Below are 27,045 nucleotides of genomic sequence, written 5' to 3'. Positions count from 1 at the left end.
CACAGTTATCACATCAAATCGGCCATTTAATTGATTTTCATTTTGTCACATTGAGCGAAATAAAACATTGCGTCAAACGGCGAAACAGCACGAATATAGTAATTTTATTTGTAGAGCAAATAAACTTTGGATAATTTGTTTTGCTTCATTTTAAAGGCAAAACAACACTATTATTCATCAAAGTTCACGAGAACAGAATAAATAAAAAACAATTACATTTTCAAGAAAATAACCGACATGATTACTTCTCGCATTAACAACAATTCGCGTTGAATCTTATTCTTTTTTATGGAAGAAAAAAAGATATACCGAAACAAGAAAAAAAAACCGCTATGTTGTGAGATTTCGTGCACGTGATTTCAATTTTAATGTGTATTTATGCGTTAGAACCAAATCGAGCTCATCGTCAACATCATTTTTTTGACGGAATTGTGGCAATCATGTACATGTACGATGTTTTTTTAACTAGCCAAAATTGTACCATGGTTGTGCAACTCTTTGAATTGCGTGCACACACACGATGTAAGCAATTATTCACTGGTGTGCGTTATATAAGTCAGTGGATCAGAGCATATTTATCAGTTTCGCATAATCCGTGGCAGATCTTTGTTCTAAAACAAATGTATGGCGCGATGTACCGTTTTGTCACATCGTACATATGGAACGGTCGAAATTGTGCAATAAAACTTGATATTTTGATAAAATTCAATTCAACAATGATGACACATATTTTTTTTCTGTTTTAGATCTAGCAATGAGAATGTCATTTTTTATGCAACAATCTAAAACAACTGAACGGTTTTTTTTTTCTTTTCTTTTCAGGTCGTGGTAAAATGAAGAAGATGATGAGCATGATGATGATGGGATTTGCTATGAAAATGGCTGCATTAGTTCCAGTCGCGATTGCCGGCTTGTATTTATTGGCTGGAAAAGCGTTGATTGTGTCAAAGATAGCATTGTTGTTGGCCGGTATCATCGGTATTAAGAAGTTATTGTCGAGCAAAAATAGTGGTGGCTCAAGCGGATGGTCGTCTGGTGGCTCAAGTGGAGGATGGCAATCGTCTGGCGGTCATGGTGGTGGCGGCGGCGGATGGGATCGTCGCTCGAACGAAGCTCAAAATCTTGCATACAATGCCTATTCGTACAAAACCGAATAATTTAAAATTTCATCGAAAATTGCTGCGAATTTTGCTCGCAACTCCAGTTCACAGTTGGAACACAAAATTTAAGCAGCATTTTTTTTAACTTACTATTAGACATTGCATTCATTGTAATATTCAAAAAACAAAACAGTTGCTTTTCATCATATTTATTTATGCAGTAGTTTTTAAGAAAATTCTATTTATTTATTTATTATGTATTTATTTGTGTCTATTCGTTATTTGGCGAAAGAGAAAATGTTTTGTTTTCTATTTTTTCTTCCTTAAGTTTCTTTATGTTTCTCCCTTTTTATACTGTAGTATATGATATTCATAGAGCAAGGCTTTTATTGCAATCAACAATTTGACAGTTTCAGGAGGGAAAAATTATAATAGCACCAATGGGAAATGGCATGGAAAAAAGAAGGACGAAACATTTTTTTGGACGATGAAAAATACTCTTAACGAATACAATATTTTTTTTTTAGTTTATTAAGGAAATGAAGCCATTTTTTGACCTAATTCAATTTAAATTGAGATTTTTTTTTGCGCTGCACATTTATATGTAAAATGAGCTAAAAGAAATAAAATTCAAAGTGAGAGAAAATTCGTTCAAATTTCGCAATCATTCTACTTTCGTTCGATTCTCTTCAGCTTTCGACAACAGTAAAATGTTAATTTATTTGATTACACTATGAAAGAGAAGAAAACCAGAGCTTGCATTTGAACATATCCGGATCAGTGTTCGTATTTCCGTTCATCGTTTTAGTTAGACTCGTACAAATCACTAACTCACTCACTCATACACACACACAGACACCATTCTCAAAATACGGTTTTCATTTATTTGTTTTTATATTTGCTGTAGACAGTTTAGTTTTTAACGATATTTTTTGTATTTTCTAAAGCAATAGAGAACATGTACCTTTCACACTTCAAATGAAGCAAACGAAACTTTTTTTTCTTTCGAATAAAAACAATTAATAAATCATTTAAGCCATTTGTGTCTCTTTTTGCTATTTGATTGTTGATTTTTACAGTATTTTTTTCTGCTGATTGAAATGACTAAGTATTGCCTTAAGCTGACATTTATTACGAGTAATAAAAAAATTAATAAGACATGAATCCATTTTCTGTGATTTACGGAAGCAAGTTTTTTTTTGCTTCAAACTTTCCAAAGAAGGAAGTAAGAATATAAAACTCGATTTAAATAATTAAAAAAAAATCAATTTTTCGAACATAAAACGAGCACTTATATCGACAAGTATTCGATAAATCATTTTCAAATAATCATAAAAAATATGAGGCACAAATCAATCAATATATTATTTTTTCGAAAATGCCATTCTTTTTTGAAAATATGAGGTTGAATCAGTGTTCAATTAAAAATGTCAGAAATGATAGTAACATTTTCTTTTTCGATGTATAATAAATATATACATATAAAGTTTTTAGTGTCATGATTTTGTTTTAATCACTTTTGCACGTGAATCAAGAAGCTTGGGAATCAAGAAAGTCGGTGAAAACCTGTCAACAATTCAATATTGTAGTACATCAAAGGTTTTGCTGCAAAAATCTTAACGAAAAACCTTTGCAGTCATTTTCGCTTTGAACTCAGTGGGGCAATATTTTTTTAAAAATAGTGTCTTGATGTTCATTCTTTCCTTCAAAACACTTTTTTGCTATTTCTTAAAGCCTCGGCAACCATGTAATTATACTCCTGCATTCATGCAACACATTTGTAACAGTTTGCCAGCTCTCAAACCATCGTGTTGAAGAAGGTGTTGGTAGCTGAACATCATAGCGATTAAAAGCTTGAGTGCAGAACTTTCACCACACTGCAAAGCAAATACTTTCATCTCAAGCTTATACTTTCTTTGAGCTTCAAACTGTTTTTCTTGGTTATATTTTTTTTGCGTGGCTTTGTAATACACTCACTGTTGAATGCTACACACCTCAAGAAGAATGGGTAACCGTTCACGACTAAACGTTTAAAAAAATGAAGTCATCATGTGATTAATTTGTGTTCGGGCACAAAATTGATGACTCTGCATAAAACTGAGCATGTCTAACAAAATTCTATGTGGGATGGATTCGTGCAAATCTTCCGACATAAATTGCCTACTTTGTACGTGTGTTTTTACCGAAATTTAAAATTAGATTACTGTTAAATGCCCACAAATTTAAGACGGTTTAATTTGGTCTTAAAATCGAACTCATGTTTCTATGCCACAAATGTACATAAATGAAATCATTGCGTGTAGTGCGTAGCATATTATGCCAACAATTGAGATGAAGTGCTCAGAATATGGAACGAGTCCCATATTATAGGCAGATGGTTGGCTTGCGTATGCATCATTTCGACGAAAAACTGATTTAATGACCGAGTACAGTTGAGCGAATTTTCACAGTCGAGTGGTGCGCTCATTGGAAACAATCGTCGTTGATAAATAAAAAGTGAGATTTTTTGGACAAAAACCACAACAACAACAAATCTGTGCCAACATTGTTTTACATTTCAAAGTGCACGTGTAGTACTTTGATCGTTTTACATGATTAATTAAATTGTGGCATTGTTTGACCTCGGTTTGTTTAGTTTAATTGTTTCATTTATGGAGATTATCAGGAAGCATGGTATTCATGGAAGCTACTCCATATCACAAGACTGGATATCGATCTATGTGGATCTTTGACCGATGAAAGTGATGGGTATGCCAATTCACTGTGTATCGTTATTTACAATTCATGTTCTTTTGCACTGCAGAAACAATGGCCAAAGTGAAAACAAGTGAACATTTATTGCAATTTCTTTCGTTTATTATTTACTCGCGACAAAAATCGATGTTCGCGCATGAATCTCTATGGGCACTTAAAATTTGAATACATTGATTTGACAGACATATTGCAAATCCGAATGGTGTTCATTGAAATTGCCTGACGCTTCTCAATTTCACATGGAAATCAACACATCATTTGCGAACGCATTTCATTGTCAACCAATTGTAGATCTATTATTATGATTCGGTCCAATTTTGAAAGAAGAGAAAAGAGTCATAAACCAAATTTCACTTATCTTCTCTGTCATTAGTCGATCATTTCGAATCGTTATTATCATCATTTCTATTTAAATCTATCCAAAATACACTACTTTCAATCAACTACACAATAATCTATTCATCCACAATTTACTTCGCGAATCTTTATGAGTTTATCAATTTTTCTGCTTCTTCTTATTCTTTGTTCCTTTCTCTCTCTTTCTTTCGCTCTCTCTCTCTCTATCTCCAACGTTTTCTGCATTTCAAACAATCGATAGGGAAAAAAACGAAAGCAGATTTCTCCACATTTGAGACAGAGACGACGCATCAAAGGAAGTGAAAACAAATCAAAGAATCATCTTTTTAGATGCTTTCATCTGGATTTTAACGACAAAGTAATGAATATATTGTAACGAACATATTTTTGTTATTTTTTTGCACAGATTTCACTGCAAATACAATTTTATGCATTATGCGTAATCGAAATGCACAAAAAAGCAAGAGTTGTTTACTATTTTTAATGCTGTTATTTCGTAGAACTACAAATGAATAAATTTTTCGACGTGAACATTTGCATAAACATGCAAATGGGTTTAGGTGTGGTTTTGTTCAAAAGGCTTTGATTAAAACTAATCACATTTTTTTATCACTTTAATCTAAAGTTTATTCCATAAGAACAATGACGCGGTGAATTTCACACCTTAAACGAAATAAAATTCCCTTGAACATCAGTGATGCTGTACCACAAATAGGTCACGACGGCGAAATCCTTAAATCAAGTCTTTTGAACCAAGAGTACGCTATTCTATTTCTCCTGTAAAAATACCAGAAAAATATGTGGACTAGCAATTGATACCATCTCTTTTTGGATATCGATGTCAAACGTAGATATTATTATATGTATCGCTCTGCCAAAGCCACACATAAAGAATATAATTACTGTAATAAGGTCTCAAATTGGGTGTTAGCATCTAAATTCGTGTGAAATAATGAAATTGTTTCTGGCGAAAAAATCAACCGTCAAATGTAGTTCAGAAAATACAGTTGTGATTTTTTATACACGCGTAATTGCATTTAATCAATGTGGCTTTTTTCTTAAATTTGATCTCAAGAATGGTTGAGTTAGTTTACTTGAAAAAGAACACACTGTAGGTAGAGAGTCGATCAAGTTGAACAATGAATAACGAATCGTGTAAATGGCGACATTATGAGCTAGAATAAGTCGAGTGTGGCTTTTATCGTCAATCCGAAAAGAGATGCGAATTATAAAAACACAAAATAAAAATTATAGTGACGCGACAATTGATGCAGAACCATTAGCTCGACAGAAGAAAAAAAAGAAGTGCCTCTTCTCATCATCGGTAAATGTGTTTAGATCATATCTTGTGTAGCACACTACCCATAGCTAGTTGTATACGTATTTGTGAATGCTCAAAAGACTTCAATGGATTCGGTATGTTTAGCACAAACTTCATGGTTTCTGTTGTTTACTGTTGTGCTCTTGCTTTCCCTCTCTTTCACGCGTACCCTTTATTTTGTACAATTTGTACCGTACGCGGCGGCGCTTACTGTTGTGTGTTACTTTTCATAAGAAAAATTTAATAAAATGTGACTGACAACGGAGGAACTTATTCAGTTCTTAAATTGGAATCAAACGATGATAGTCTTACTTTGATAGGCATTGTGTTCGGAACTATGTTTCACATGTTCTGCGTTTGAAATATTCGTTTTTTTTTCGGGCAATTTTTTGTAAAAAAAAATTTTTTGGCATCAGCTATGAAAATTTGTAAGACCGGAAGATTGTTGTTATTTGGTCCGAAAAGTTTTTATGTGTTTTGACATAAAGTGAATATTTAAAAGACAATTGAAAAAGTTTTACTCAGCTAAACGACGGCCTAACGAGTAGGTTTTTTTTGTTGTTGTTAATTTTCCGTGGAAAAACTAAGACGAAAAAATTTGTATAAAGTGAATGATGATAGAACGGAAGAGAGATGATTGAATTTTTTGCGTGCGCGAGGTTTAATAAGATTTAGATCAAGACTTGGAGACGAAATTATCGACATTTTGATCTGCTTGTTTTTCTTTTTTAAATAATCCATGTAAATTACCGTTACAGTTAGACATTTTTTTGTGTTTTTGTTGTTGTTTTGACTCAAACTTAAAACTATTGTTGATATGCGTGCTAAAAATTACGGTGACAAATTAGAAATGTTATTGTCAAAGGGTTTACCGAAAATGATGACCAAAATTCTGATCCAGTATGTGTGGTTAATCAGTAGTTTAGATTTAATTGCACAATGCCAATGTTCTCAAAGTGCCAACAGCCAAACAAATGTACAAGAACAATCACGAAAATTAACCGATGACATTGAATCAATTACATCGTACACAAATTTGATCAGTGATACGAATCCGGTGATCATTGGCGATCACATAACAAAAGAATTTCAATATTACGATGATTCGATAGCAATAACCACATCGAAATATGAAGCGACACCATCACAATCGTCATCATCATCACAGTCGATAAATGTGCCGAACAATCATCAGTCAATCCATCAAATGGATTTGAATCAACCATTTTATCCACAACTTGAGCCCGTTCCATACATTCCGACTGTTCCAAATATTCCGAATATTCCAAGTGATACGTATATTTCGGCTGCACCACCAATACCATCGTCCAAAAATCATCTAGTAAAGGTCACCCGTGAACCATTTTGGGCGCCAGAAGTTTACAAATTGGAAAATCAATACATCGCCACATTTCGTAGCATTAAATCATCGGTTATGGGATTTTACTATCGAATGCAACATTTTGTTAGCTACATCATGAACCTATTCACATTGGGTAAGCTTACACACTTTGACATATTCAAATTTATAAATTACAACGTCGATAGCGATTTGCTGTGGTTTTTTTTTTTGGTAAACTGTGCACGAACAAAAGAAAAGTCATTTTCATGATTTATGATCATTTTTGTTTTATTCATAGCTTCTCACTTTTATTATTAGGCTCTTTGCATTATGTTGTTCTTTTTTTCCACATATATGCACTTTTTCGCTTATGCACTTGTGTAGCGTCGTGAATGACGCGCGCACCAATAAATGGAGAAATTTTGTGCGCTCATTAAGTAGTCGTACATTGTGCATACATTAATTTTTTTTTCGCATGTAATCATGAGCGTAAATTTCTGTTCGCGACCACTTAACGACCAATTATTATCTTTTTTTATGCAAAAACTTCGTGCTAATGCTCAATGTTGAATTCGTGCTAGTCGCATAAATGAAATCACGGTATGACTCTCGCACCCAAAATTGGCGGCCTTTTTTCGCCATTGAAAATATGTTAAATCTAACTGTTTAGAAGATACGCACATTGTGCGATGTGTGCTCAAAAGAAAAAAATGCTATTCGAAAGAAAAATTCGAAAATTGATTAAAAGATTTTTTTTTCATAAAACATTTGTGATCACCGGAACTGAGTCTAATGATCGAGATACCATTACAATTGGATTTGATTTGTAATCATTAAAGCTCAAACGTAGTTTTTGTTTATGTTCACGCATAACATTCGCCATAACGTATGAAGAACTATTTTTTCCTCTTTGATGGGCTTAAAAAGGTAACTGAACCCCATTATTAGCGTATGTGATCGACCCACATTAAAATTGGTTTTGTTTAATGTGCCTATCGACAAGCGATTCAACAAAATTTGCTTTTCTTCATAAAAGAAAATTTGCTTTATTTTCGTTTCATATTGAGTGGCCCCGAAAAAACAAACAAACACATATTGTTTATAGCACATATTCATCGAATGAAATGGGCATGAGAAAATAATCTATTTTTACTTTCAACCCGTGCAAAAACAACACTTCTGTGATCTATTGTGTTTCTAAATGAGAACTTGTCGATACAGATATATAAATACCGTTTGAACATTGTTAGGCCACGTCAATCAACCTTTTTTTTAACTAAAAAAAGTACTTGTTCAAATAAATCAATTCATTTGATGTTTGCTATTAACACCAAGATACCATCATCACGTCGATTGTTTTTCCTTCCTTAGATGTGTCCATTGTCGTTCGGCTTTCAGTGTTTTTGCTGCATAAAAACAAATGATAATTTTTTCGATAACATTGAACAAAAATACTTTCTCTTCCACATTGATACCGTTACGAATTACCATAAAATGTTCATGAATTTTTAGAAGAAACGTTTATTGTATTAAATGGCCGATATTTGTATGCACTGCCATTGAACTGTCGCAAAATGTGTCTCTTTTCATTTTCACTCAATGTCAAAAGAATTTCGGCGCATCTTTGTCACGCAACAAAAAGTTAAAAAGAAAACAAGCGGGAAATTGAAACGTTTGCGATATTTCTATGAATGACACTACGGGCGGTTTGTCACCTCGTATTTTTCACACTTTCACGTTCACCGACCAACAAATTGTTCTTGTACATCCGATTTTGAAATCGTTTTTCTTTTATTTCAACACGAAAGAATAATTTTCCACTGCATTAGTGCTGACACTTTGAGCATGGCAAATCATCAAAATTAGAAAATGAAGAAAGAAAAAGCAAGAGAAAATAAAAACAATTTGCCAACATTAACAAGAGGCCAATTATCAATTATCGTAATATTGTTTGGATTTTCATTTAACGATATTGACGGGATTATCGATTTCGTGCAATTGAAAATCTACCGAAATTTATGACTTATTTACAAAATCCAAATGATCAGCGATTGGTAGCATTCATTCTACACTTCATAAATTTGAAGATTTGATTTGTTTGGTCATTGTTGCATGAATGGCCTGCTTGTTAACCATTTAAAATCAACTGTGTCCAATTTTATATGACACACCTTTGCTTTGTATGTATGTGTGTGTGAATTCATCTGCAGAATGACGCAGTGAAATTCAATTCGTTTGCAATTGTAAACACGGAAACTGGTCATTCGAAGCAAAAGAACATATTTTTTTTTTCGATCAAAACCATTGAGCTGAATTAAGATTTTATTATTTTATAAAAAAAAATTATTAAGTATTATTGCGAGCAAGCCATTTCACCATGTGCTAGTAATTGAAGCGAAATACAAGTTGTCTTGGGACCAGCCAATATTGATAAAAAATAATTTCGAATTGGAACAAAAATAGTTAACCCAAAAAAATTTTTTTTTTCGTTTCAGAAAATTCGCCGCTGATGGAAGGTCGTGGTAAAAAAGGAAAATTCAAAATCAAGAAAAAGTTTAAGAAATTCCTGATCCCATTATTGATTGCATATAAATTGAAATTTTTTGCGCTGATTCCAATTTTGATCGGTGGACTGGTGCTATTGGTGGGCTCGACTGGCATGGCAGGATTTTTCTTTGCACTTTTTGCAGCCGTTATTAGTTTGAAAGGCGGACATCACTAATGCGATGGAATTAAATAAATGTTAGAGTATGATATTAAGAAGCATGCTATTTCTACGTGTAATTTCGAAAAAAAAAAAAACTGCCCAAAATTCAAATGAAAATAAATCTAAAAAATTGTTTAAGAATGGAAATAGATTTAAGTCTTTTATATAAAAAATTTATTTAAAAAAAAGTCTTAAATGTAATTGTATTGAGGTAAAAGTCCTGAGAATAAAATATTTATTTAATTTATTTCACCTTTTAATTTATGTTTCATTTGGCTCCGTCTCTTGTGTCTGTAGCAATCAAGAGAGAGCAAAATATGCGTCAGGAAGTTTTGTAAAAGTAAGAAGTTCCAAATAAATAAATGTGACAATTTTAAAATAAATAAAACGCCTGATTTTGATTCACAAGAAACAGTAAATTGGTTTTTATTCGAAACATTGTGAAAGCCGAATTGCTGGCATAATTTTATGTCCACATACAACTATAATTTGTTGTTTTTCATATATATTGGTATAATTAAGCTTAATATAATTTTATTGATTGTTTGCGACTACCAGCAAATAGTAACAAATTTTCACTTGAGAATATATTCGATTTTTTTTTCTTTCGTTTCTTCGCCAAGTGATAATAATTACTAAATGGCGCATTAAAAATATCAATCAATTGATAACATAAAGTGTTAAACTAATGATAAAAAGATGTACTGGTGTTTTTGATTTTGGCTACGTCATTCCAGCATACGTATACAATATATGTTGATTCTAAAACAGATCTGAATAATGCAAATGATTAATGCAAAAAAGCACGCCTAACACAAAATGTTAGCTTAAAATTAAAAAAAAGAAATATCGAAAAGAATATGTGATGTAAAAACTTACTACAATAAACTAAAAATTACTTTGGCAAAAAAAAAAATAAATAAAATGACGAAAAGAACGAGAAATATCCTAATTCAAATAAGCGTCAAATGAAATGTAGGTATTCATCATTAGTGTAATGTATGTGTATGTGTGGAAGTGAAACGGTCTTAGAAAAATACTGTTTTACTTTTGTTCCCTACAGATCTTGTAGCTATTGCTATTTTTGACTGTGCACCAATAATCAGTTGTGTATATCTTCAATCGTTTTTTTATCTTTTTTTTTTCAATCGAACGGTGAGCAAACATTTTCATGAAAATCGATGATTTTCGGACAATGGTGCTGCAACCACTATGTCAAATTGTCAATGGTGTTTTCACAAAAGCACTCACACATTGAAATGCATGTCAAGAGGTTCGGGTCATTTATAAACATAGTAAAATCATTTAACGAATACAATATGATCATTTCGAGTAGGAATAAAATTCTACCCAAACGTCCAATGAGATTAATATAGAGATTAAATAAATCTATAAAAAAATTTGGCTTTGCCTTTACACACAACGACAGTGAAGAGAATGTGAAAACATAAATGATATCGATGCGAGTACAATATTTGGGTACTGCGCCGTTTTGTTTTGAGGCAGATTCATTTTTCTTTTCTTGGATTGCATTTAATACATATCTATTGCATTCACGCATATATTTTGTTTGTTTGTTTTTTTCTTCAAATTTTGATTGATCGTCCGAATATTTTCACATTACTCTCTATCTCAGCAAAACCTTTGTCCAACTGTATCGACGCAGTCGTGTCTTAATTCTAAACACATTTTGAATACATTTACCATATAGATAATATTGAATACAATTAGTTGCATTGAATTGCGGTGAATTGTTGTAGTATAATTTTTTGCGTGTGATATTTGTAAAATGGTGCTGTTCAGTGGCAATGTGATTGTGGTTGTAGTTGTTGTGGTTGAGCATTGATTATGGTGGTGTAACATGTTGTTTCTTCGGTTTGCGCAATTCAACCTCTTGACCTTTGCGCACTTCAGTGTATCGTTCGCCGCGCAACGATACAATTTTATTATCACGATATCGAATCATTTTCTTCGGTTCAATCTTTGGCACAACCGGTTTATATTCTTTGCTTTCAGTGCTACGATCAACATACGAATAACGTGATATAATACGATTCTTCAACTCATTGTCATCAATTTTTTGCTTTGCATGATTGCTAGTCAATGTTCCGGTTAGACTTTCACCCTTTTCCTCACGATCCAATATCATTTGGATTGCTTGATCAATATCACCATTTGCAATTGTAATACAATGCTTTATCTCCAATGCTGAACTGTCTGGAAACATTTCCTGCAATGCAACACTCTCCTCCACGAAGAAATCACATGTTGTCAAATTCTCATTCGAATTGGTTATATCACTCAAGTCATCTTTGCCATCGTTGCTCTCCGAATTCGATTTTGTTCGCAGCATTGACTCCGGAATGATGTCCGACAATCGAAGTGACCTACCACAAATGGAAAAATAACAATTTAGACGATTGGAAAAGTTCAAGTTTGTTTAATACTACGCTTATTATCATCGAGCATATCAAAAACTTTCCTCAATGATATATTTTCATTTTGTTTAGTGTTTACAATAAATATCCATTGTTATCACTTCGATGAAAATGTACTCGGCTTATTCTCGAAGTTTATATGCAAACAATAAATAAAACGAAGTTTTGTGATAAGAAGACACTTTAGTACAATGCACTTTTCTGTACTACGTTCATCTATGTTATTGATTTTGAATCGTTTCACATCTTTTCGATACAAGTTTGTTTATTTTCATATCATAACACTTACTTCAAGCTTGTTTCGATTGATTTATTTTCAACGGTGTTTTTCTTCTCCGATATCTCGTTTGCCAACTCGAAAATCCATTCGCACACCTTGCCTGTTTCAATTTGCGAGAAATCCGGGAAATAAGCTGACATCATTTCAACAAAACCTGTCGTTGCGAGAAAAAATGGCGTTAACATTTTAAATTTCTACATTTAAGTAATACATTTCCATTGTTCAACACACGTTTCAAAAATCATCGAAAAACAAATTATAAATACAAATGAATGCAAGAGAAGAAATAAAAAAAAAGTCATTGAAATAAATAAAGCTAATTACTTTCCAAACAAGTAATATAAAATGAGAGAAAAACTCACCGTCAACATCAAAATTTGGATCTTCGGTTGCCTCTTCCAAAATGGCAATCACATAATTCAAGACAATGTCGTCAACGACACTCAAATCGGCTGCTTTAATGTGTTTGTTCACAAATTGGAACAGGCTTGATTTAACCATTTGAAGTTTGTCAATGTTCGTCATCTAAATGTGAATAAATGAGAAATGTAAATTCGGTGAATGCTTTATCGGCACATTCATGAAATCATGAAGAGACAGCAACTTTTTTCCCGTTTCAATGAATCGAATTTTTGATTGTTGAATAAAGTTATGTGAGCGAAAAAATAAACATCCTCAAAAAATGTGTACATTCGACTGGCACAGCAATGATTCGAATGAGCTCTCTGAATGCATGTATGTATTATAATAATCAGCAAATTGTAAATAATGTGGTGAAAAAGGACGTTGTATACATGCATCACCTAGCAATTATATAGAATTCTCACAGTTATGCATACACACACCCGCGCGATGGATGCGTGTTTACTTTTATCACACCCGATTATTTACACCAGCATATAACAAACACAACGAGAATATTCGGAAAGCTACATCGCAATAAAAATGTATTTGATAAACAAAATTTTATTCAAACAATGGAAAATCTACGGTATATAGGTAGTTTTAAGCAAATACTAAATATGTTGAGCCCCGGTCGCATTTAGGCAAAACGCATCGAGACCGTATTCAGCTCATCGCCAAACTGATGAAGTGAAATTGTGTCAAATAGTTTTTTGATAAAGACTATATTGTTCCATTTACTCTCGATGTATATAAGAGTTCGATTAGGATGGAAATGTGGAGTGATAGCACGATGAAATGCATTTACTCCAGCATGCACCCAAGCCAATTTAAAAGGCATTTTTTATGTGCATACACGTATCAAATTTTTGTTCATGTATATGATGAAAAATACCCATTGAAAAGGCGCACTTCCCACAAAGCCCCTGCGGCAAAATAATGCAATGTTTTATTTAAAGCGCTGACTTTTCAAAAAAAAAAAAAGTGATGAAATTGCGAAATGGTGAGATGATGAAATCTTCCAATTAAAATTGATGTTTTTCGTTTGCCAATTTATAACGAACGTTTTCATTTGGCTTGTTTGCGGTTTTTCATTCGACAAAAGCATATTAATTTTATCTAACACAAATTTTCTCTTACCTTGTTGATTATAATTGTATTTTTTTTTTTTGGCCCAGATAAAATGCACTTCTTCGATGAAATTCAATTATTTCCTTTAATTGAGCGAAAAACTTATGATTTTCTCTCAGAGTATTCACGGATTTTAATTCAATTTTCGAATATTGATTATTTTCCAAAAAAGGGTTCTGAGCACAACTAATATCAGTACATGTTAGCACTTTACTGTTTCGCACCGTATAATATTACTTCAATGTTAAAGGAAAATTATTGCTCTTATTTCGATGGAAATATTAAATTTCTTTTACACAAATGAATGAACGGAATTACGACTGAGTTTTATTTATTTCTTTTTTTATCGTTGAATATTGCAAAGACGAATGGCAAACGGAGCGAACAGCACGCATCAAATTGAAACACACAATAATAAATCGATATTTTGTTTGTGTACGGACCAATCGTGCACATCAATAATAATAACAAAACTGATTGCTGTCAGATGACATTGGATTGAAGTTGCCGACCACAGTATTCTCACAGCATATCACCATAACGAACGACGAATAAACCAATCACAACCAACTTCAGACTGGTTCGGTACATATTTGAAATTATTTGGAGATTTGGTCGTTTTTTAATGTAAAAAAAGAATAGGATTTCTTTTTAAGAACATTAGGAAAAGGCTGTAATAAGTTCAGAATTTTTTTTTAAACTCGCTAATCAAGTTTCATGTTACACACTTTTGAATGAGAATAAGATTAGGAAAAATAAATATCCAGTTGGAAGAAATTTCGTGTTGAATGAACACAAAAATAATGATATGAATTTGGATTCAACAAATGCTATGTTTTCTTCTCAGAACAAAGATAATTTGAATTTTAATTTGCATTAAGTACTTGCATTTGACATACCATAAATGGATGAAACATTCAAAATAAATAGTGATGCATGTGAAATTAATGAGCTAAACATGATTTAATTTTTATTTCATAAAAGCAGAGAATATACTGAGCATAGATATATATCCGGGATATTTTGTGAGTATCCGATATTTATCGCAGCCAGACATTATAATGGAGTGAAAACAATAGAAGTGATTGTTATAGGTCTAAGTATAAAACCATTTACATTACTACAATCACTATAAAAATAACTTCTATTGTTTTTACTCTATTTCAAAGTCTGGCTCCAATGAATATCGGATACTAACAAAATATCCAGGATATATATCTATGCTTAATATATGCTCTGCATAAAAGAAACTTCGGAGAAAATGTGCCACCTCTGAGAGTCAAACTGACCTTATACTGATAGAATTGCATTCACATTTCATAAAAAAAACGAAAAAAATGAGCACATTGTTTATAAAAACAAATCAATATGTTTATTGTTCTACATTCAGTGTAGTTTTATATCATAAAATCGTTGTCGATATTTGCTGTGTACAGGAGCCGCAAAAACAGCGCTGATATATCTATTCACTGAAATTATATGGCCCATGTATCAATACGTCCTTCGAACGAAACGGAACGATTTTATGACTATACATTTTGAATACGACAAAGAGTTATATTTATGCATTTGAAATTTATGAGCTAATCAAAATGAAGTCATACGAATTATGCGCATTTTGCTTCGGACAAAATGTGCCACCCCTTAGAGTCAAATGTGAACTCACAATGAGTATACTTGCATTTTTCAAATAATTTTTTTCTTGTAAAAATTCTATTTATAGACAAATCAAACGGAATTTCTATTGAAACGAATGATAAGACTTTACCTATTTGATAACATATGCATGGCAATGTATGACAGTGATGAATTATTTCTACACTCTTCAGTTTTAACATATAATGGAATAATTTGTAACAAAAAACATTCTATAATCTGGTGAACAGTAATTGATAAGATATTTGATATCTAAGTAAAACAATTTCTTGCGATTAAATGAATCTACTGAAGTATGAAATAAATAAAAATCTTTTCAGTCATAATAAATCGAAGCGAGAGACCAGTACATTGTGCAAATTTTAAAACAGTATTTTTGTGTAAAAATGTTGTTATCTAGCGAAAGTTGGAAAATCGATGTTTTGGTCATATTAATTGGCATTTTAACATTAATTTATTTTTTTCTCAAACGTACTTATTCGTATTGGGAACGTCGGGGTATTAAAACTTTATCGGGATATAACTATTTTTTCGGACATTTCACTAAGACATTGACGCAAAGAGAATTTTTGGGTGATTTGGCAACAAGATTGTATAATAGTACAAGTGAACCGTTTGTGGGAATCTATACAATTCTTCGTCCGATATTGTTGGTGCGTGATCCACAGCTCATACGTTCAATTTTAATCAAAGATTTTTCACACTTCACTGATCGTTTTGCTCATTGCAATGAAAAATTTGACCCCTTAACCGGATTAATATTCACCTTGCCTGGCCAACGTTGGAAACCATTACGTTGGAAATTAATTCCTGCATTTTCAATGGGAAAGTTAAAAGCAATGTTTACCACATTACATAATTGTGGCTCAACTCTTCAAAGCTATTTGGAAAATTATGCCGATAAAGACAAGGAGCTTGAAGTGCGCGATCTCGCTTCTCGCTATACAACAAATATTATTTCATCGTTTGGCTATGGCCTCGATGTTGATTCAATTACAGATCCGAATAATGATTTTCGCAAGTATGGTTCTCAGATTTTTGAAGGTGGTATCAGCCAAGGGATTCGTTTGTTTTTGTTTTTAAATGCTCCCGAATTGATGACCCTTTTTCGAGTTAAATTACTTAATTCAGACGTTGAAAAATTCATGTATGCGATAACACGACAGAATTTGGAATATCGCGAGAAAAACAATGTGGTACGCAAAGATTTCTTTCAATTATTGATACAATTGCGTAACTCGGGAATGGTTCAATCGGACGATGACTGGGAAACGACAATTAATTCGAATGAAAAGAAAAAAATGTCTGAAAATGAAGTTACGGCATTAGCATTCAATTTCTTTTCGGCCGGCTTTGAGACGTCGGCAACAACTTTATCGTTTTGTTTGTATGAGCTGTGTAAGAGTCCAGAAATTCAACAGCGTGTCCACGATGAAATTGATAAAGTTTTAATGGAAAATGATGGAAAAATATCGTTTGAAGCCATTTCTAATATGAAATATTTTCAAAAATGTTTTGACGGTTCGTTTCAGCCTTATCGATAGCAATTATTTTTTATTAATATTTATTTAAATTTTAAATGTTTGACTCTTTTTTCGTTGCAGAAACTCTACGAAAATATCCAATAATGCCGATTATAAGTCGAGTATGTGTAAAAGAGTATACAATTCCAGGTACAGATAAAATTATCGAAAAAGGAACTCCGATATTCATTCCAGTAAATTCATTACAATTGGATGAACAATATTACGATGAGCCGAACAAATTTGATCCAGATCGATTCAATGAAGAAAATTTGACGGAAAAGAACGCAATTAATCGACCTTATTTGCCATTTGGTGATGGACCTCGTAATTGTATCGCAGCCAACTTGGGGAAAATTCAATCTAAAGTTGGATTAGTGATGATGTTACAAAAGTTCCGTTTTGAATTGGGTGACCGACACAAAAATAACGATTTAAAACTGAATCCGAAACATTTCCTGATGGCACCGCTTGGAGGAATCCATTTACGTGTCTTTAAACGATAAGAACGTAAATTTGAAACAGTAATGTGCACGTGTGGGGCTTATCATTCTTTAACAACCAAAATTTTCAATTTTTAACATTTTAAGTGGAAAAAGTGGCCAATTTTACTCTTCATTTCTGAAATCACCCCTACTCTTCCTGAGAATCTGAGCTCGCACACTACTGATTTAAAATATGATGTAATTTTTAAAATATATAGATATAGAATGAAGTTGATGGATATTTGAATGGATAATAATCGTGTTAATGAAATGAAGATATTTTCATTAGAATAAATTCAAATTAATTTCAAATAAAAAAACAATTTTTTATTTATAAAATGAATTGTAAAAAAAAATTTAAATGTTGCGGTAATGCTGTTTGTAACTCGAAAGCGTTTGAATGCGATTTAGCTTCCATGATGCATGAGAATTTGAAAAAAAAAAAAACAACAAATTATATGGCCTGTTTGTCAATATGTTCTTGTACGGAATGGAACGAATTTGCATTTTATGATGTTAGTTTTTGAAGGCTATTGTTATATAAAATACTTACATTCTGACATTCCTACTTCACGCGAAGTTCAAGTTAAATAGTATACATACGATATTTATGGGCTAAACATGATGAAGTCATATATGAAATTTCATGCACATATGCATATAAACAGACAAAAAAAACACATACAAATTTGTCAGATTTTTAAATTTTATTGTCCCTTTGTTCAATTTGCACATATTTTTTACATCTTTGTTATGTAAAATTTACCAAAAAAAAATGTGATCCTTTTTCGTTTGCTATGTAGACGTACGATGCACATTTTAATGAGACGATATGTGTGTGTGCAAGTCGCAACAACACATTTGTCGAATAGACACAATTCATGGCTATGTAAAATTGGAATTTATCTCTGGTCACGTGGTGACCAGATGTGTTGAAATGATGCTGTTTGCAAAAAAAACTCTATAACGATCCATCGTTTAAGTTGGTAAATGTTCTAATCGCTTCCTATTCCCTTACACATAATGCGACTGTTGAACTCCGGTTGTTGGAAACAAAAAAAAAAATTCGATTCTTCGGCTGTCATTTCACTCAGCGCCAAGCAGCATGAATCATTATAACCTTTTTTGCTTTTTTCGGCACATACTCATCTGAATTTTGTCTCATGAAGCATGTTTTTCAAGACTGCCGACCTCTCGCGCGCATGCATCTATCTATAAAAAAATCTTTTTTTAAAAAAGACAAAAAAAATTGTCGAGTAAAACAAAAAATGGGCCCTCAATACGATGACCGGTAAATTATCGTTAAATGTAAAACCCACGCAATAACGTCTTTTATGAATTTTTTTTTTTTATTCTCTCACTTGGTATGAGTTTTATCAAAATCCTGAAAAAATATTTTTCTGCAACTTTTTTTTACGGGAGATGAAGGGAGAAAAAAAAATAAAAATAGCCGGACTTACTCTAGGCCCCATCAAATCGGATCGTCATTTGAATCGGAACGAGGCGAAAATATTGGTTGCATAAGCCCGATCGCTCCATACTTCTTTACATTCCATACGGCATAAATGTAATACTATCGAATGCAAGGAAGAATGGAACTTTCGTGAGCTATTTTTAATGAGTGGTGTCTATGTATGTTGATGATGATGACGATGGTGATGGGTTGGCCGACAACACACGAGTGTACATACTTCGGGCAAACGATTGTATTTTTATCGCCGAACTACAAATGGAAAATAGAAAAAATCTCGCTTTCTCTGTCTATTTGTTGGCCACGGATTCAGCTTGATGCTATTTTCATCTATTTTCGAGCATTCAGAAAACGATTCACTCTGAAATGGCGATTTTCTTCATTTCCATCATTCTATCTCATTCCACATGTTTGCTCTTCGATATTTTCGTTTCACTTGCTAACGAATGTCTATGACTCTTTTTTTTCAACGGTTTTCAAGCTGTTGATTCCTTTTTTGTCTACAATTTCCTCTTTTCCCTCAACATTTTTCTCTCTTTTGTTTGCCTGCGCCAAATTGGAAAATGTTATCTTACTTGATCACTTTTCTTATTATTTCAGCCCATATTACGTGATTGATCCTTTAAAAACTATTGCGGGTCATTTTTTAAAAAATAATTTTCACCATTGAAAAATATATTTTCATTTCGAATAGGAATAGAAATAAATGTTGTTCTCCCCCTCTCTTCCGTCAAGTATTTTTGCAATCGTCTTAGTTTGTAATTTTGTTTAAATATATTTATGTAGGATGCGATGCGACTTGAAAATATTTTCCGTGCGTAGGATGCACTGTTCGTCGAACATATTTCAAAAATAAAAAGTGAATTCTTGCACGAAACTCGGTCAACTGCCATATTCTTCATCCTTTTCTCTCTCGAATATGTGATGGAACTTGAAAAGAAACAATTCAATGGAAAAAAAGGAACACGGACACAAACTAACGTGAAAATGTATGGAAAAAATATTCGTAAAAATTGCACAAGTTTCGTTTGAATTTTCACCTTCTTTTTTCGAGTTTCGGCAAGTTATTAACAAAACTATGAGCGGCAATGAAATTATAAAAATATATATATATATTCAATTGTGAAAAAAGTTTTTTTTTTAAATAAAAATATGGTTTATTTCGGAGAGAGTGAGAAAAATGTTCAACTTTTATGTGTTGTACCAAAGACACTACGAACAAGACTGAACTGAATTTCTTTAAGATCGTTTCGATTTTGCTTGTGAGAACATTGAGAGTTATGTGTAGAAATGAACCCAAACGGCGATCATAACTGAGCATGTGTTAGAAAGAAGTAGACAAAAAACCATCCCAAAGGAGGTAACAAAGTGAGATAGAATGAGAAAAAAGCGGCAAAGCCAACGCGAATGCGTCGCGGCAAAAACAGATGAGAGTATTTCAGTCGACGAGAGAAGAGAAAAAAAAAACACATTATGCCTAATTCGAACGAGAAATATAAATAGAGAAATGTCTGCGTTGTGGTGTGTTCCTGAATTTGCATGTGTCAATGTGTGTTCGTTGGGGATATGTGTATTCCCATCGCTGCTTTCGGTATGATGATCGTGTCTTCGTGTCGAAACGGAGGCTGAGTATAGAAAAAAAAAAGAAATTTCTTTCAGAAATTGAGAAGAAATATGTAGCTATATAAACGATATTTGGGCGAGAATCAAATGTGTAGACGGGTTGATGCGACGACCATCAGCGCATGCCAATTCGATTACTTGATTCAGATGACGAATGTTATGCGCGATTCAATCGAATGGGTGTTATAAAATCTCTGATTTGAATGGGTCACAAGGCAGAATGGCCACAAGGCAGAGGAAAAATTTCACAAATTTATGCGAAAATTCATTGGCCAGATAAAGTTGATCATGGATATCTTGATTGTAGAGATCTTGGACGATGCGATGTATGAAAAAAATAATGTGAGCGCGTTGGTATTGAATTAAAGCGAAGCAGGGGATTTTATGCCATTTATTGAAAAATACCCTCGTCGAAGTGAGATGTATTTGACGTAAAATTCATCAGCCACATGAATGACAAGAGTGAAAAAAACTCACTCATTTCAATGAATCATGTGCTTAATATTCGATTTCGAATGTGCTGTTCACACATTTCTCGTTCAAAATCCAACATTATTGATCTAATGTTTCAAGCCGTCAAAATGACTTTTTTCTCCTCACATCGGCCGTTTTTTTCTCTCTCTCTCATTATCTTCAATGTCTAAATTCACTTTCAGCTTTAACACTTCCTTCAATTTGATTTGTTACTCATGTGATCGTATTACCTAATTTTTTGTTGTTGCCTTTGGAATGGAAATAAAATGTGTTCTTTCGTGAATCATTGAAAAGTGCGTTGGGGGGAGTGAAATCGGAGGATAGCTTCATTAAAGAATATTTAGGTTACGCAAGCAATATAAGCATTCAACAGCAATCGCAAACATTTCATTTCAACGTATTCATTTTATTGTTTTATTTATGGTCGGTAATTATGTTGGAAACGGTAGTTCATTTATAGATTTTTAACTTTGAATTTGGATAGTAGTCACGGTACATTGGCAACTCGGAGAAAGGAATAAAAAAAAATGAAAAATATCGTGTTTAGTTGAGATGATGGCAGCCAAAACCAACAACTATGTGGTTCAATTTTCGAAGTGCGTGTGTGCGTTTTATTTCATTTTCTTCAGTTCACATAAATTTTACCATAAAGTAGCAAAGGCTAACATGTGTTCCATCCATTTCCATATGCACTCGTTTGGCCTTTTTATGCTCACAATGTGTATTTGGTTATTTTGTCTTCATCGTCGACGTCGTTGTCATTTTTTTGTCTTCTGATTCTTAAGAAAACATACCAGGATATGCAATACACCAACTCACATTTCGTCTCTGTCTTTCTCTTAACTCTAGATTCTCATATTTTTCATCATGTTATCCCATACGAAGAACGGACCGAAAACACCCATTTCACTCATCGTCGTTTAGATGACGACGACTACGACTATTTTTTGTTTTGTTTTCGAGGAGGAGGTCGTCAGGTATTTTTATTAGCTGCAGCTATTTTAAACGGTTTAAAAATTGTATTGACTGAACACGAAAATACTTTGGATGTAAAAATACGAAATTTACAGTTGACATTTCCAAATTTAGACAACAAATTTCAAAAACGCTTGCAAAGAAATTGTCGAAATGCATCACAAGGATCGAGAAAAAAACTGAAAGTTTTTTTTATGAACGTGGCTAAAGAAAAATCGGTGAAATTCCTCAACCAAAAACATTTTGACATCTAAAATTTGAGAATTTTTTTGATCTATTTTTTCCTGCATGTCGTGGGCATGTCGAAAGCTATGCGCAGCTTATATCTATATTTGAAATGTTGCTGCCTTTTTTCCCTCTAAACATTGCGTAATCAATTCTTAAAATGCGGGCTCAAAGACGAATCCAATGCCATTTTTCATAGTGGCACTGGTGCGACTGAATAATAATAATAATCAATTGTTGCAAACATATCACGTATTTATGCATTTTGATCTGGTCAAACCAACGGCATCCATTTCTAATTTTATACACTCAATTAACAAATGAATTCGTAAACAGAACATTTTCAAAACAATCAACGATGCCTGCCATGCATGCATATCGACCATTACATACACATTCGCCAAAGTATTTCTCTCTCGCTATCGCTCTCTCTCTCTCTCACTCTGTTATTCGTGCTCTAACCCCTTCTAATAGTTTCAGCACATCGAAAGTGTGCTCTTTTCTTTTCAATTTTCCTTTTTGGCCGGTGCACGTTATTTTCGTTTGGCGATTTGATATAACGAAATTCCGTTTTGTGTTTTTTTTTCGTTTTTTTCCTTACATGTGTGTTTCATTTCAACCTCTTCAATTTTTTTTGTTGTTTTTCACATTATGTGTGTATGTATGGTTTTTTTGTATTCAATCGTTCGACATGATCCTAATTTTGTGCGCTTTTCTCAGTTCTAATGTTATTTCCATTAAAGCCAAATGTAAAAGAAGAGAGAAAAGAACGAACAAAAATGCATGTGTGACTGTTGTTTTCTTCCTACATTACCGCTAATGCTATTTAAAATACATTCAGGGCTATTGAACTTTAATCTGTTTTTCTACCAGTGGGTCTGAGCAAACACAAAAAAAATTCATCTCCTCGGCTTTCCGTCTCATAGCCCAGCACATACTCTTGCCACTTCTCTGATTTGTGCTACTGATTCCTGAATGTGAGTTTGGCGAATGTTTTTTTTTTTCTAAATGGCTAAATTTATAACACAATATTCAATGTATGGCGGTCTAAGCAACTCTCCACGTACTGACAATTCCAATGATCGTTTCGCTTCAATTGAATGAAAACTGCACCATTTTCCGTGTATTCCCTATTTTCGGTGTGCTTTCGGTGTACACACATCTCTTCTGACAACGACATTGCTTGTCTTGTTTCGAGTATGCTCTCTACGTAGTCGCATCGTTGTTTCATTAATAGAGAAGTTGTTTTTATCTATTCTCGATGAATAGATTGCACCGTTTAAGTGTTTGCCAGTTCACTTTTGCTTAAATCATTTTGAGCCGTGTGTTTCTATCTCTACGTTCGTTTATATTACAAAATTTGATGATTTAATGTGCGGTATGCGCATGCCGCTATATATTACATGGGCTGAGCACTCTCTCTCTATGTCTATTTATAAATTTCGTCTATTTTTTTTTGTTCGTAAGTTTTCGATTGAAGAAATAAAAACAAGCCGTAACGAAAACAAAACGACACACGACTTAAAGAGTCATATCGTAAAAATGTCTCCATTTTTTTTGGGCTGAAATAAATCTATCAGGGAATTTGGAAATGAGAGCAACACTCGCATTTTGGTATTGTTATAAACTCTAAAAGTGAATGCATCAAGGCAACGAAACACACCGCGGTAAAAAAATACATTCTATTCATATATTTGAGTGCATCTCTTTCAATGTAACAACTCTCGCGCTTAACAAATGGAAATTCAGGCAATAGACAGACGGAACGGTATTAATTTTAAGGCTTCATTAACAACTTCACAAATAAAATTAGAATTGTGTTTACGATGACTCAAAATATTGAGAGCGAAAAAAACGACAACTGTCTAAAGTTCACAGTGGGCGAAGGAAAGAGATGGACTTATAATATATATAAGAGTGACAGCACCGAATTTTAAATGCAACATTTTGTGATACATACAAAATGATAATTATTCAGATGAATGTACTAATTTTCGTTTGGTTTTATTTCCGAAACGACTGGAAATAGATATTTACACAATAAACATAAGTATTTCACCTCGAATAGGAGATCTTCTACTACCAAACATTTTATATCCAAAAAATATTGCAGCGCACAAATAAATGCGATCACTTATGCAATGAATAATTTTCGACACAACATTTTCTTCACAATTTGTACAAGACTTCTTAAAAAGACCTTTTTTTATAATAGAATGAGAAGAACTGGACAGTCGAAATGTAATAACCTTATATGAAACTCTCGGAGACTCGGTATAGGACACAAAAAAAGAAAAAAAAATACAATATTTTTTTTCTCAATTCTCGAACACAACTAAGTGGTCTACATCATCTGGTGTAATCAGAACTCTGTCACCCAAATCGTTCTTGGTAAATCATGCTGTCTCACTCACCCTTGGATTCATACTGGTTTACATTCGACATTCTATTTACACACAACTCACACTTGTAAAAATCCGTGCAAAATTGCAAATGTTCGATCTTAATAGATAATAATCATGTTAATATGCGTATTATGTCTTAATGGTTAATGGTATCTATTCTAATACAAAATGTATTAATATATCGAGTTTGGCACATCTATAAAGATGTCGGCATTATTTTTCGATAAATCAATTGCGATTATGTGGTTCAATACAAAATTATATATCTATCAGGTGTTGGCACTGCCTTTGACATTTCGTTTGTCATCCAAAAAATAAATATGGTGGTTTTGATTCTGGAAAATCACTATAGTTTGTGAATAGCCGCTTGAAACGATTGAGATCATATACCATTGTCGTATTCCGCTTAAAAAACGTGTTTTATTTTGATCGTCTTTTCGTTTCGTTTTTGAGTTTCCCAAAACAAACAAATAAAATAAAAAGTAGCTGCATTTTCAAAATAAATTATTTTATGTAATTCATCTCGATACCACGCTTTGACCCACAGGCCATTTACAACAAATATTATTATAGTAAGTATAGCACATGGTATCACACAAACTCAAAATGGATAATTATGACGCAAAAGTTATTGGTTGGTTTGGCGTTGTCATGAATCCAATATTGCTTTTCATTTTCGAAGGTGTTGGAATTGCCGGTGATTTTATCGCTGGAACATTTGGTGAGTTAAATGTTCGTTTATGCCAAAAAAATGATATCTAATTGTTTCCAACAATTTTCCATGAACTATTCGTACATTTGTTTAGTCTTCAATTTAATTGGATGTCTCATTTGGCTGGTCGGAATTTCATTGGTAAGCGAATTTGAATCAAACATTTTACTATATCAATTTTCGACTTTTTTTTTTCAATTTTGTTTCGATTTAAGCAGAATTTAACTGAACTATTGGTGACGTCATTGATATGGTTGGCAATGCCGTTGATGTGTTGGAGTTTTTACATATCATTCCAGGCACACCAGTAATTGATTAAATATATGACGATCAACAATTTAAATGCATTTATTTATAATTTGTCAATTTTTATTGTTCGATCTGCAGAATGTTATTTGGACATGGTTCAACTAAATCCTTGGAGCATTTAACACATTTCTGGGTGACAATTTTTATGTTTGGTAAATTAAACTCTTCATTTATCTCTATGAAGTTTTTGAACTTATGTTTTTCGTCATTTTCCTTTAGCTTTTTGTTCGATTTATGTTTTCATCGCTTTGAAGAACTACCGCGAAAACAAAAAGACCGGCGATGCAACACAAAGAGAAAGTCAAGAATTGGTATAGCAAGGCTATCTATCAAAATAAATGATCTATTTATTACGAGAGAAACTATTAACTAAAACATTATTACCAAAATGTTTTGTTCAAAATAACCTAACAAATAAATTCAAATATTTTGAATGAATAAAATTATTTTCTGAGAAATTTGTTATTAAAAATTTGGTTTGAAAATAAAGTTCCATACGATAGAAATTGAACAGTTCTGAAAACTGCCAAAATAATTTACTTTCATTTCAATTATTTATAGAGTGTCTTTTAGATATGAACAAGCATTTGGAAAAGTAGTGGAAAATGAAGTACAAAAAAATCCGTATCAGTTGTGTATCAATGAAAGGTAGAGACGATCGTCATTCATTCGAATGAAAGAGAAAAAGCAATAGAATGAGAGATAAATCCAATGAAAAGTCATTTCTACACTGCGCTTCAATTGACAAACCAAAAAAGTCTTCTCAAAGCCCTTATTACCATATAATTCTTCAAACATTCCAGCCAAATAGTTCAATAAAGATAGAAAGTATATAACACTCTTTTAGACCCAATTAGCTTTGGCTACAATCAGTCATTCAGACGTTCTTTCAAATAAAAAATTGTTTTTATTACATATTTTCTACTGAAACCAAGAATATGCAAATGCACTTGCTAAGTCAGTATTCTTCGCTTGCTAAGATACAGAAAGGGGATGAAAAAATTTCATGAATCATAGCAGCAATAAAATTTTCCAAATTTGAGAGTAGATATAAGAATGCTTTTGTAGATGATTCTCTATTCGAAGATTCTTGTATAACTTCTAGAGAATTTATAATAGGCAAAAGAAATTCCTTAAAGTACAGTGAATCTAATATTTTTGGTAGACAAAATTTTGCATGACACACTCCACTCACACGCCATTCGTATATGAATCCTATGTTAGTGGAGAGTTTCTCTGCTTACTTTGCATGTTATTTTGTCTATCAAAAAAATTAGATTCACTGTAGTGATTGAATCCAGCCGTTTAAGCCATCGAGTTTTAAAGTATTTTTGTAGTCGCTTCTTTTAATTTCA

At 32.7% G+C, this 27,045-nt stretch overlaps 5 protein-coding genes across 6 annotated transcripts in view; 4 read left to right on the top strand and 1 right to left on the bottom strand.

Moving 5' to 3' along the window:
• LOC116340892 overlaps positions 1 to 2,130 on the top strand; it is a 12,983-nt gene extending 10,853 nt beyond the window's left edge. The window contains exon 2 of the mRNA XM_031767628.1: positions 823 to 2,130. Within this exon, the coding sequence (XP_031623488.1) occupies positions 823 to 1,157 (335 nt within the window). The 3' untranslated portion in view covers positions 1,158 to 2,130. The remainder of the gene's footprint in view (positions 1 to 822) is intronic.
• Positions 2,131 to 5,831: 3,701 nt separating this feature from the next.
• LOC116341268 lies at positions 5,832 to 9,676 on the top strand. Its single transcript, XM_031768226.1, has 2 exons — positions 5,832 to 7,028; positions 9,370 to 9,676. The coding sequence occupies exons 1-2, from the start codon at positions 6,350 to 6,352 to the stop codon at positions 9,594 to 9,596; spliced, it is 906 nt and encodes a 301-aa protein (XP_031624086.1). The 5' UTR covers positions 5,832 to 6,349; the 3' UTR covers positions 9,597 to 9,676.
• A 1,020-nt stretch (positions 9,677 to 10,696) lies between these two features.
• On the bottom strand, positions 10,697 to 14,277 carry LOC116340786 (CUE domain-containing protein 2-A). The gene is made up of 4 exons (XM_031767446.1): positions 13,842 to 14,277; positions 12,662 to 12,824; positions 12,309 to 12,453; positions 10,697 to 11,968 (listed from the first exon to the last, which is right to left on the bottom strand). The coding sequence occupies exons 2-4, from the start codon at positions 12,822 to 12,824 to the stop codon at positions 11,428 to 11,430; spliced, it is 849 nt and encodes a 282-aa protein (XP_031623306.1). The 5' UTR covers positions 13,842 to 14,277; the 3' UTR covers positions 10,697 to 11,427.
• A 1,541-nt stretch (positions 14,278 to 15,818) lies between these two features.
• On the top strand, positions 15,819 to 17,782 carry LOC116340770 (probable cytochrome P450 6d5). The gene is made up of 2 exons (XM_031767424.1): positions 15,819 to 17,009; positions 17,093 to 17,782. Exons 1-2 carry the CDS (start codon positions 15,875 to 15,877, stop codon positions 17,515 to 17,517), a joined length of 1,560 nt encoding a protein of 519 aa, XP_031623284.1. The 5' UTR covers positions 15,819 to 15,874; the 3' UTR covers positions 17,518 to 17,782.
• A 7,211-nt stretch (positions 17,783 to 24,993) lies between these two features.
• Positions 24,994 to 26,162, top strand: LOC116341193. 2 transcript variants are annotated; one of them, XM_031768115.1, is made up of 5 exons: positions 24,994 to 25,390; positions 25,476 to 25,522; positions 25,597 to 25,688; positions 25,769 to 25,842; positions 25,910 to 26,162. In XM_031768115.1, the coding sequence occupies exons 1-5, from the start codon at positions 25,255 to 25,257 to the stop codon at positions 26,005 to 26,007; spliced, it is 447 nt and encodes a 148-aa protein (XP_031623975.1). In that variant the 5' UTR covers positions 24,994 to 25,254; the 3' UTR covers positions 26,008 to 26,162. The 2 variants fall into 2 exon arrangements, with proteins under 2 accessions (XP_031623975.1, XP_031623976.1); XM_031768116.1 differs by having other exon boundaries at positions 24,998 to 25,390; positions 25,600 to 25,688.
• The last annotated feature ends 883 nt before the right edge of the window (positions 26,163 to 27,045 follow it).

This window comes from Contarinia nasturtii, unplaced genomic scaffold (genome assembly GCF_009176525.2).
Source record: "Contarinia nasturtii isolate CC-2019 unplaced genomic scaffold, AAFC_CNas_1.1 Cnas_scaffold_695, whole genome shotgun sequence".
In the NCBI taxonomy this organism is placed as follows: domain Eukaryota; kingdom Metazoa; phylum Arthropoda; class Insecta; order Diptera; family Cecidomyiidae; genus Contarinia; species Contarinia nasturtii.
Note: the sequence above shows the minus strand (reverse complement) of the source record. Positions and strands in the feature narration are given on the sequence as shown.

Coding starts and splice junctions, on each gene's coding strand:
- LOC116341268 (XM_031768226.1), top strand. CDS start 6,350: ATGCGTGCTAAAAATTACGGTGACAAATTAGAAATGTTATTGTCAAAG. Junction 7,029..9,369: donor CATGAACCTATTCACATTGG/GTAAGCTTACAC, acceptor TTTTCGTTTCAG/AAAATTCGCCGCTGATGGAA.
- LOC116340786 (XM_031767446.1), bottom strand. CDS start 12,824: ATGACGAACATTGACAAACTTCAAATGGTTAAATCAAGCCTGTTCCAA. Junction 12,454..12,661: donor TCCAAATTTTGATGTTGACG/GTGAGTTTTTCT, acceptor TCGCAACGACAG/GTTTTGTTGAAATGATGTCA. Junction 11,969..12,308: donor TCAATCGAAACAAGCTTGAA/GTAAGTGTTATG, acceptor CATTTGTGGTAG/GTCACTTCGATTGTCGGACA.
- LOC116340770 (XM_031767424.1), top strand. CDS start 15,875: ATGTTGTTATCTAGCGAAAGTTGGAAAATCGATGTTTTGGTCATATTA. Junction 17,010..17,092: donor TTTTCAAAAATGTTTTGACG/GTTCGTTTCAGC, acceptor TTTTCGTTGCAG/AAACTCTACGAAAATATCCA.
- LOC116341193 (XM_031768115.1), top strand. CDS start 25,255: ATGGTATCACACAAACTCAAAATGGATAATTATGACGCAAAAGTTATT. Junction 25,391..25,475: donor TTTTATCGCTGGAACATTTG/GTGAGTTAAATG, acceptor ACATTTGTTTAG/TCTTCAATTTAATTGGATGT. Junction 25,843..25,909: donor GGTGACAATTTTTATGTTTG/GTAAATTAAACT, acceptor ATTTTCCTTTAG/CTTTTTGTTCGATTTATGTT.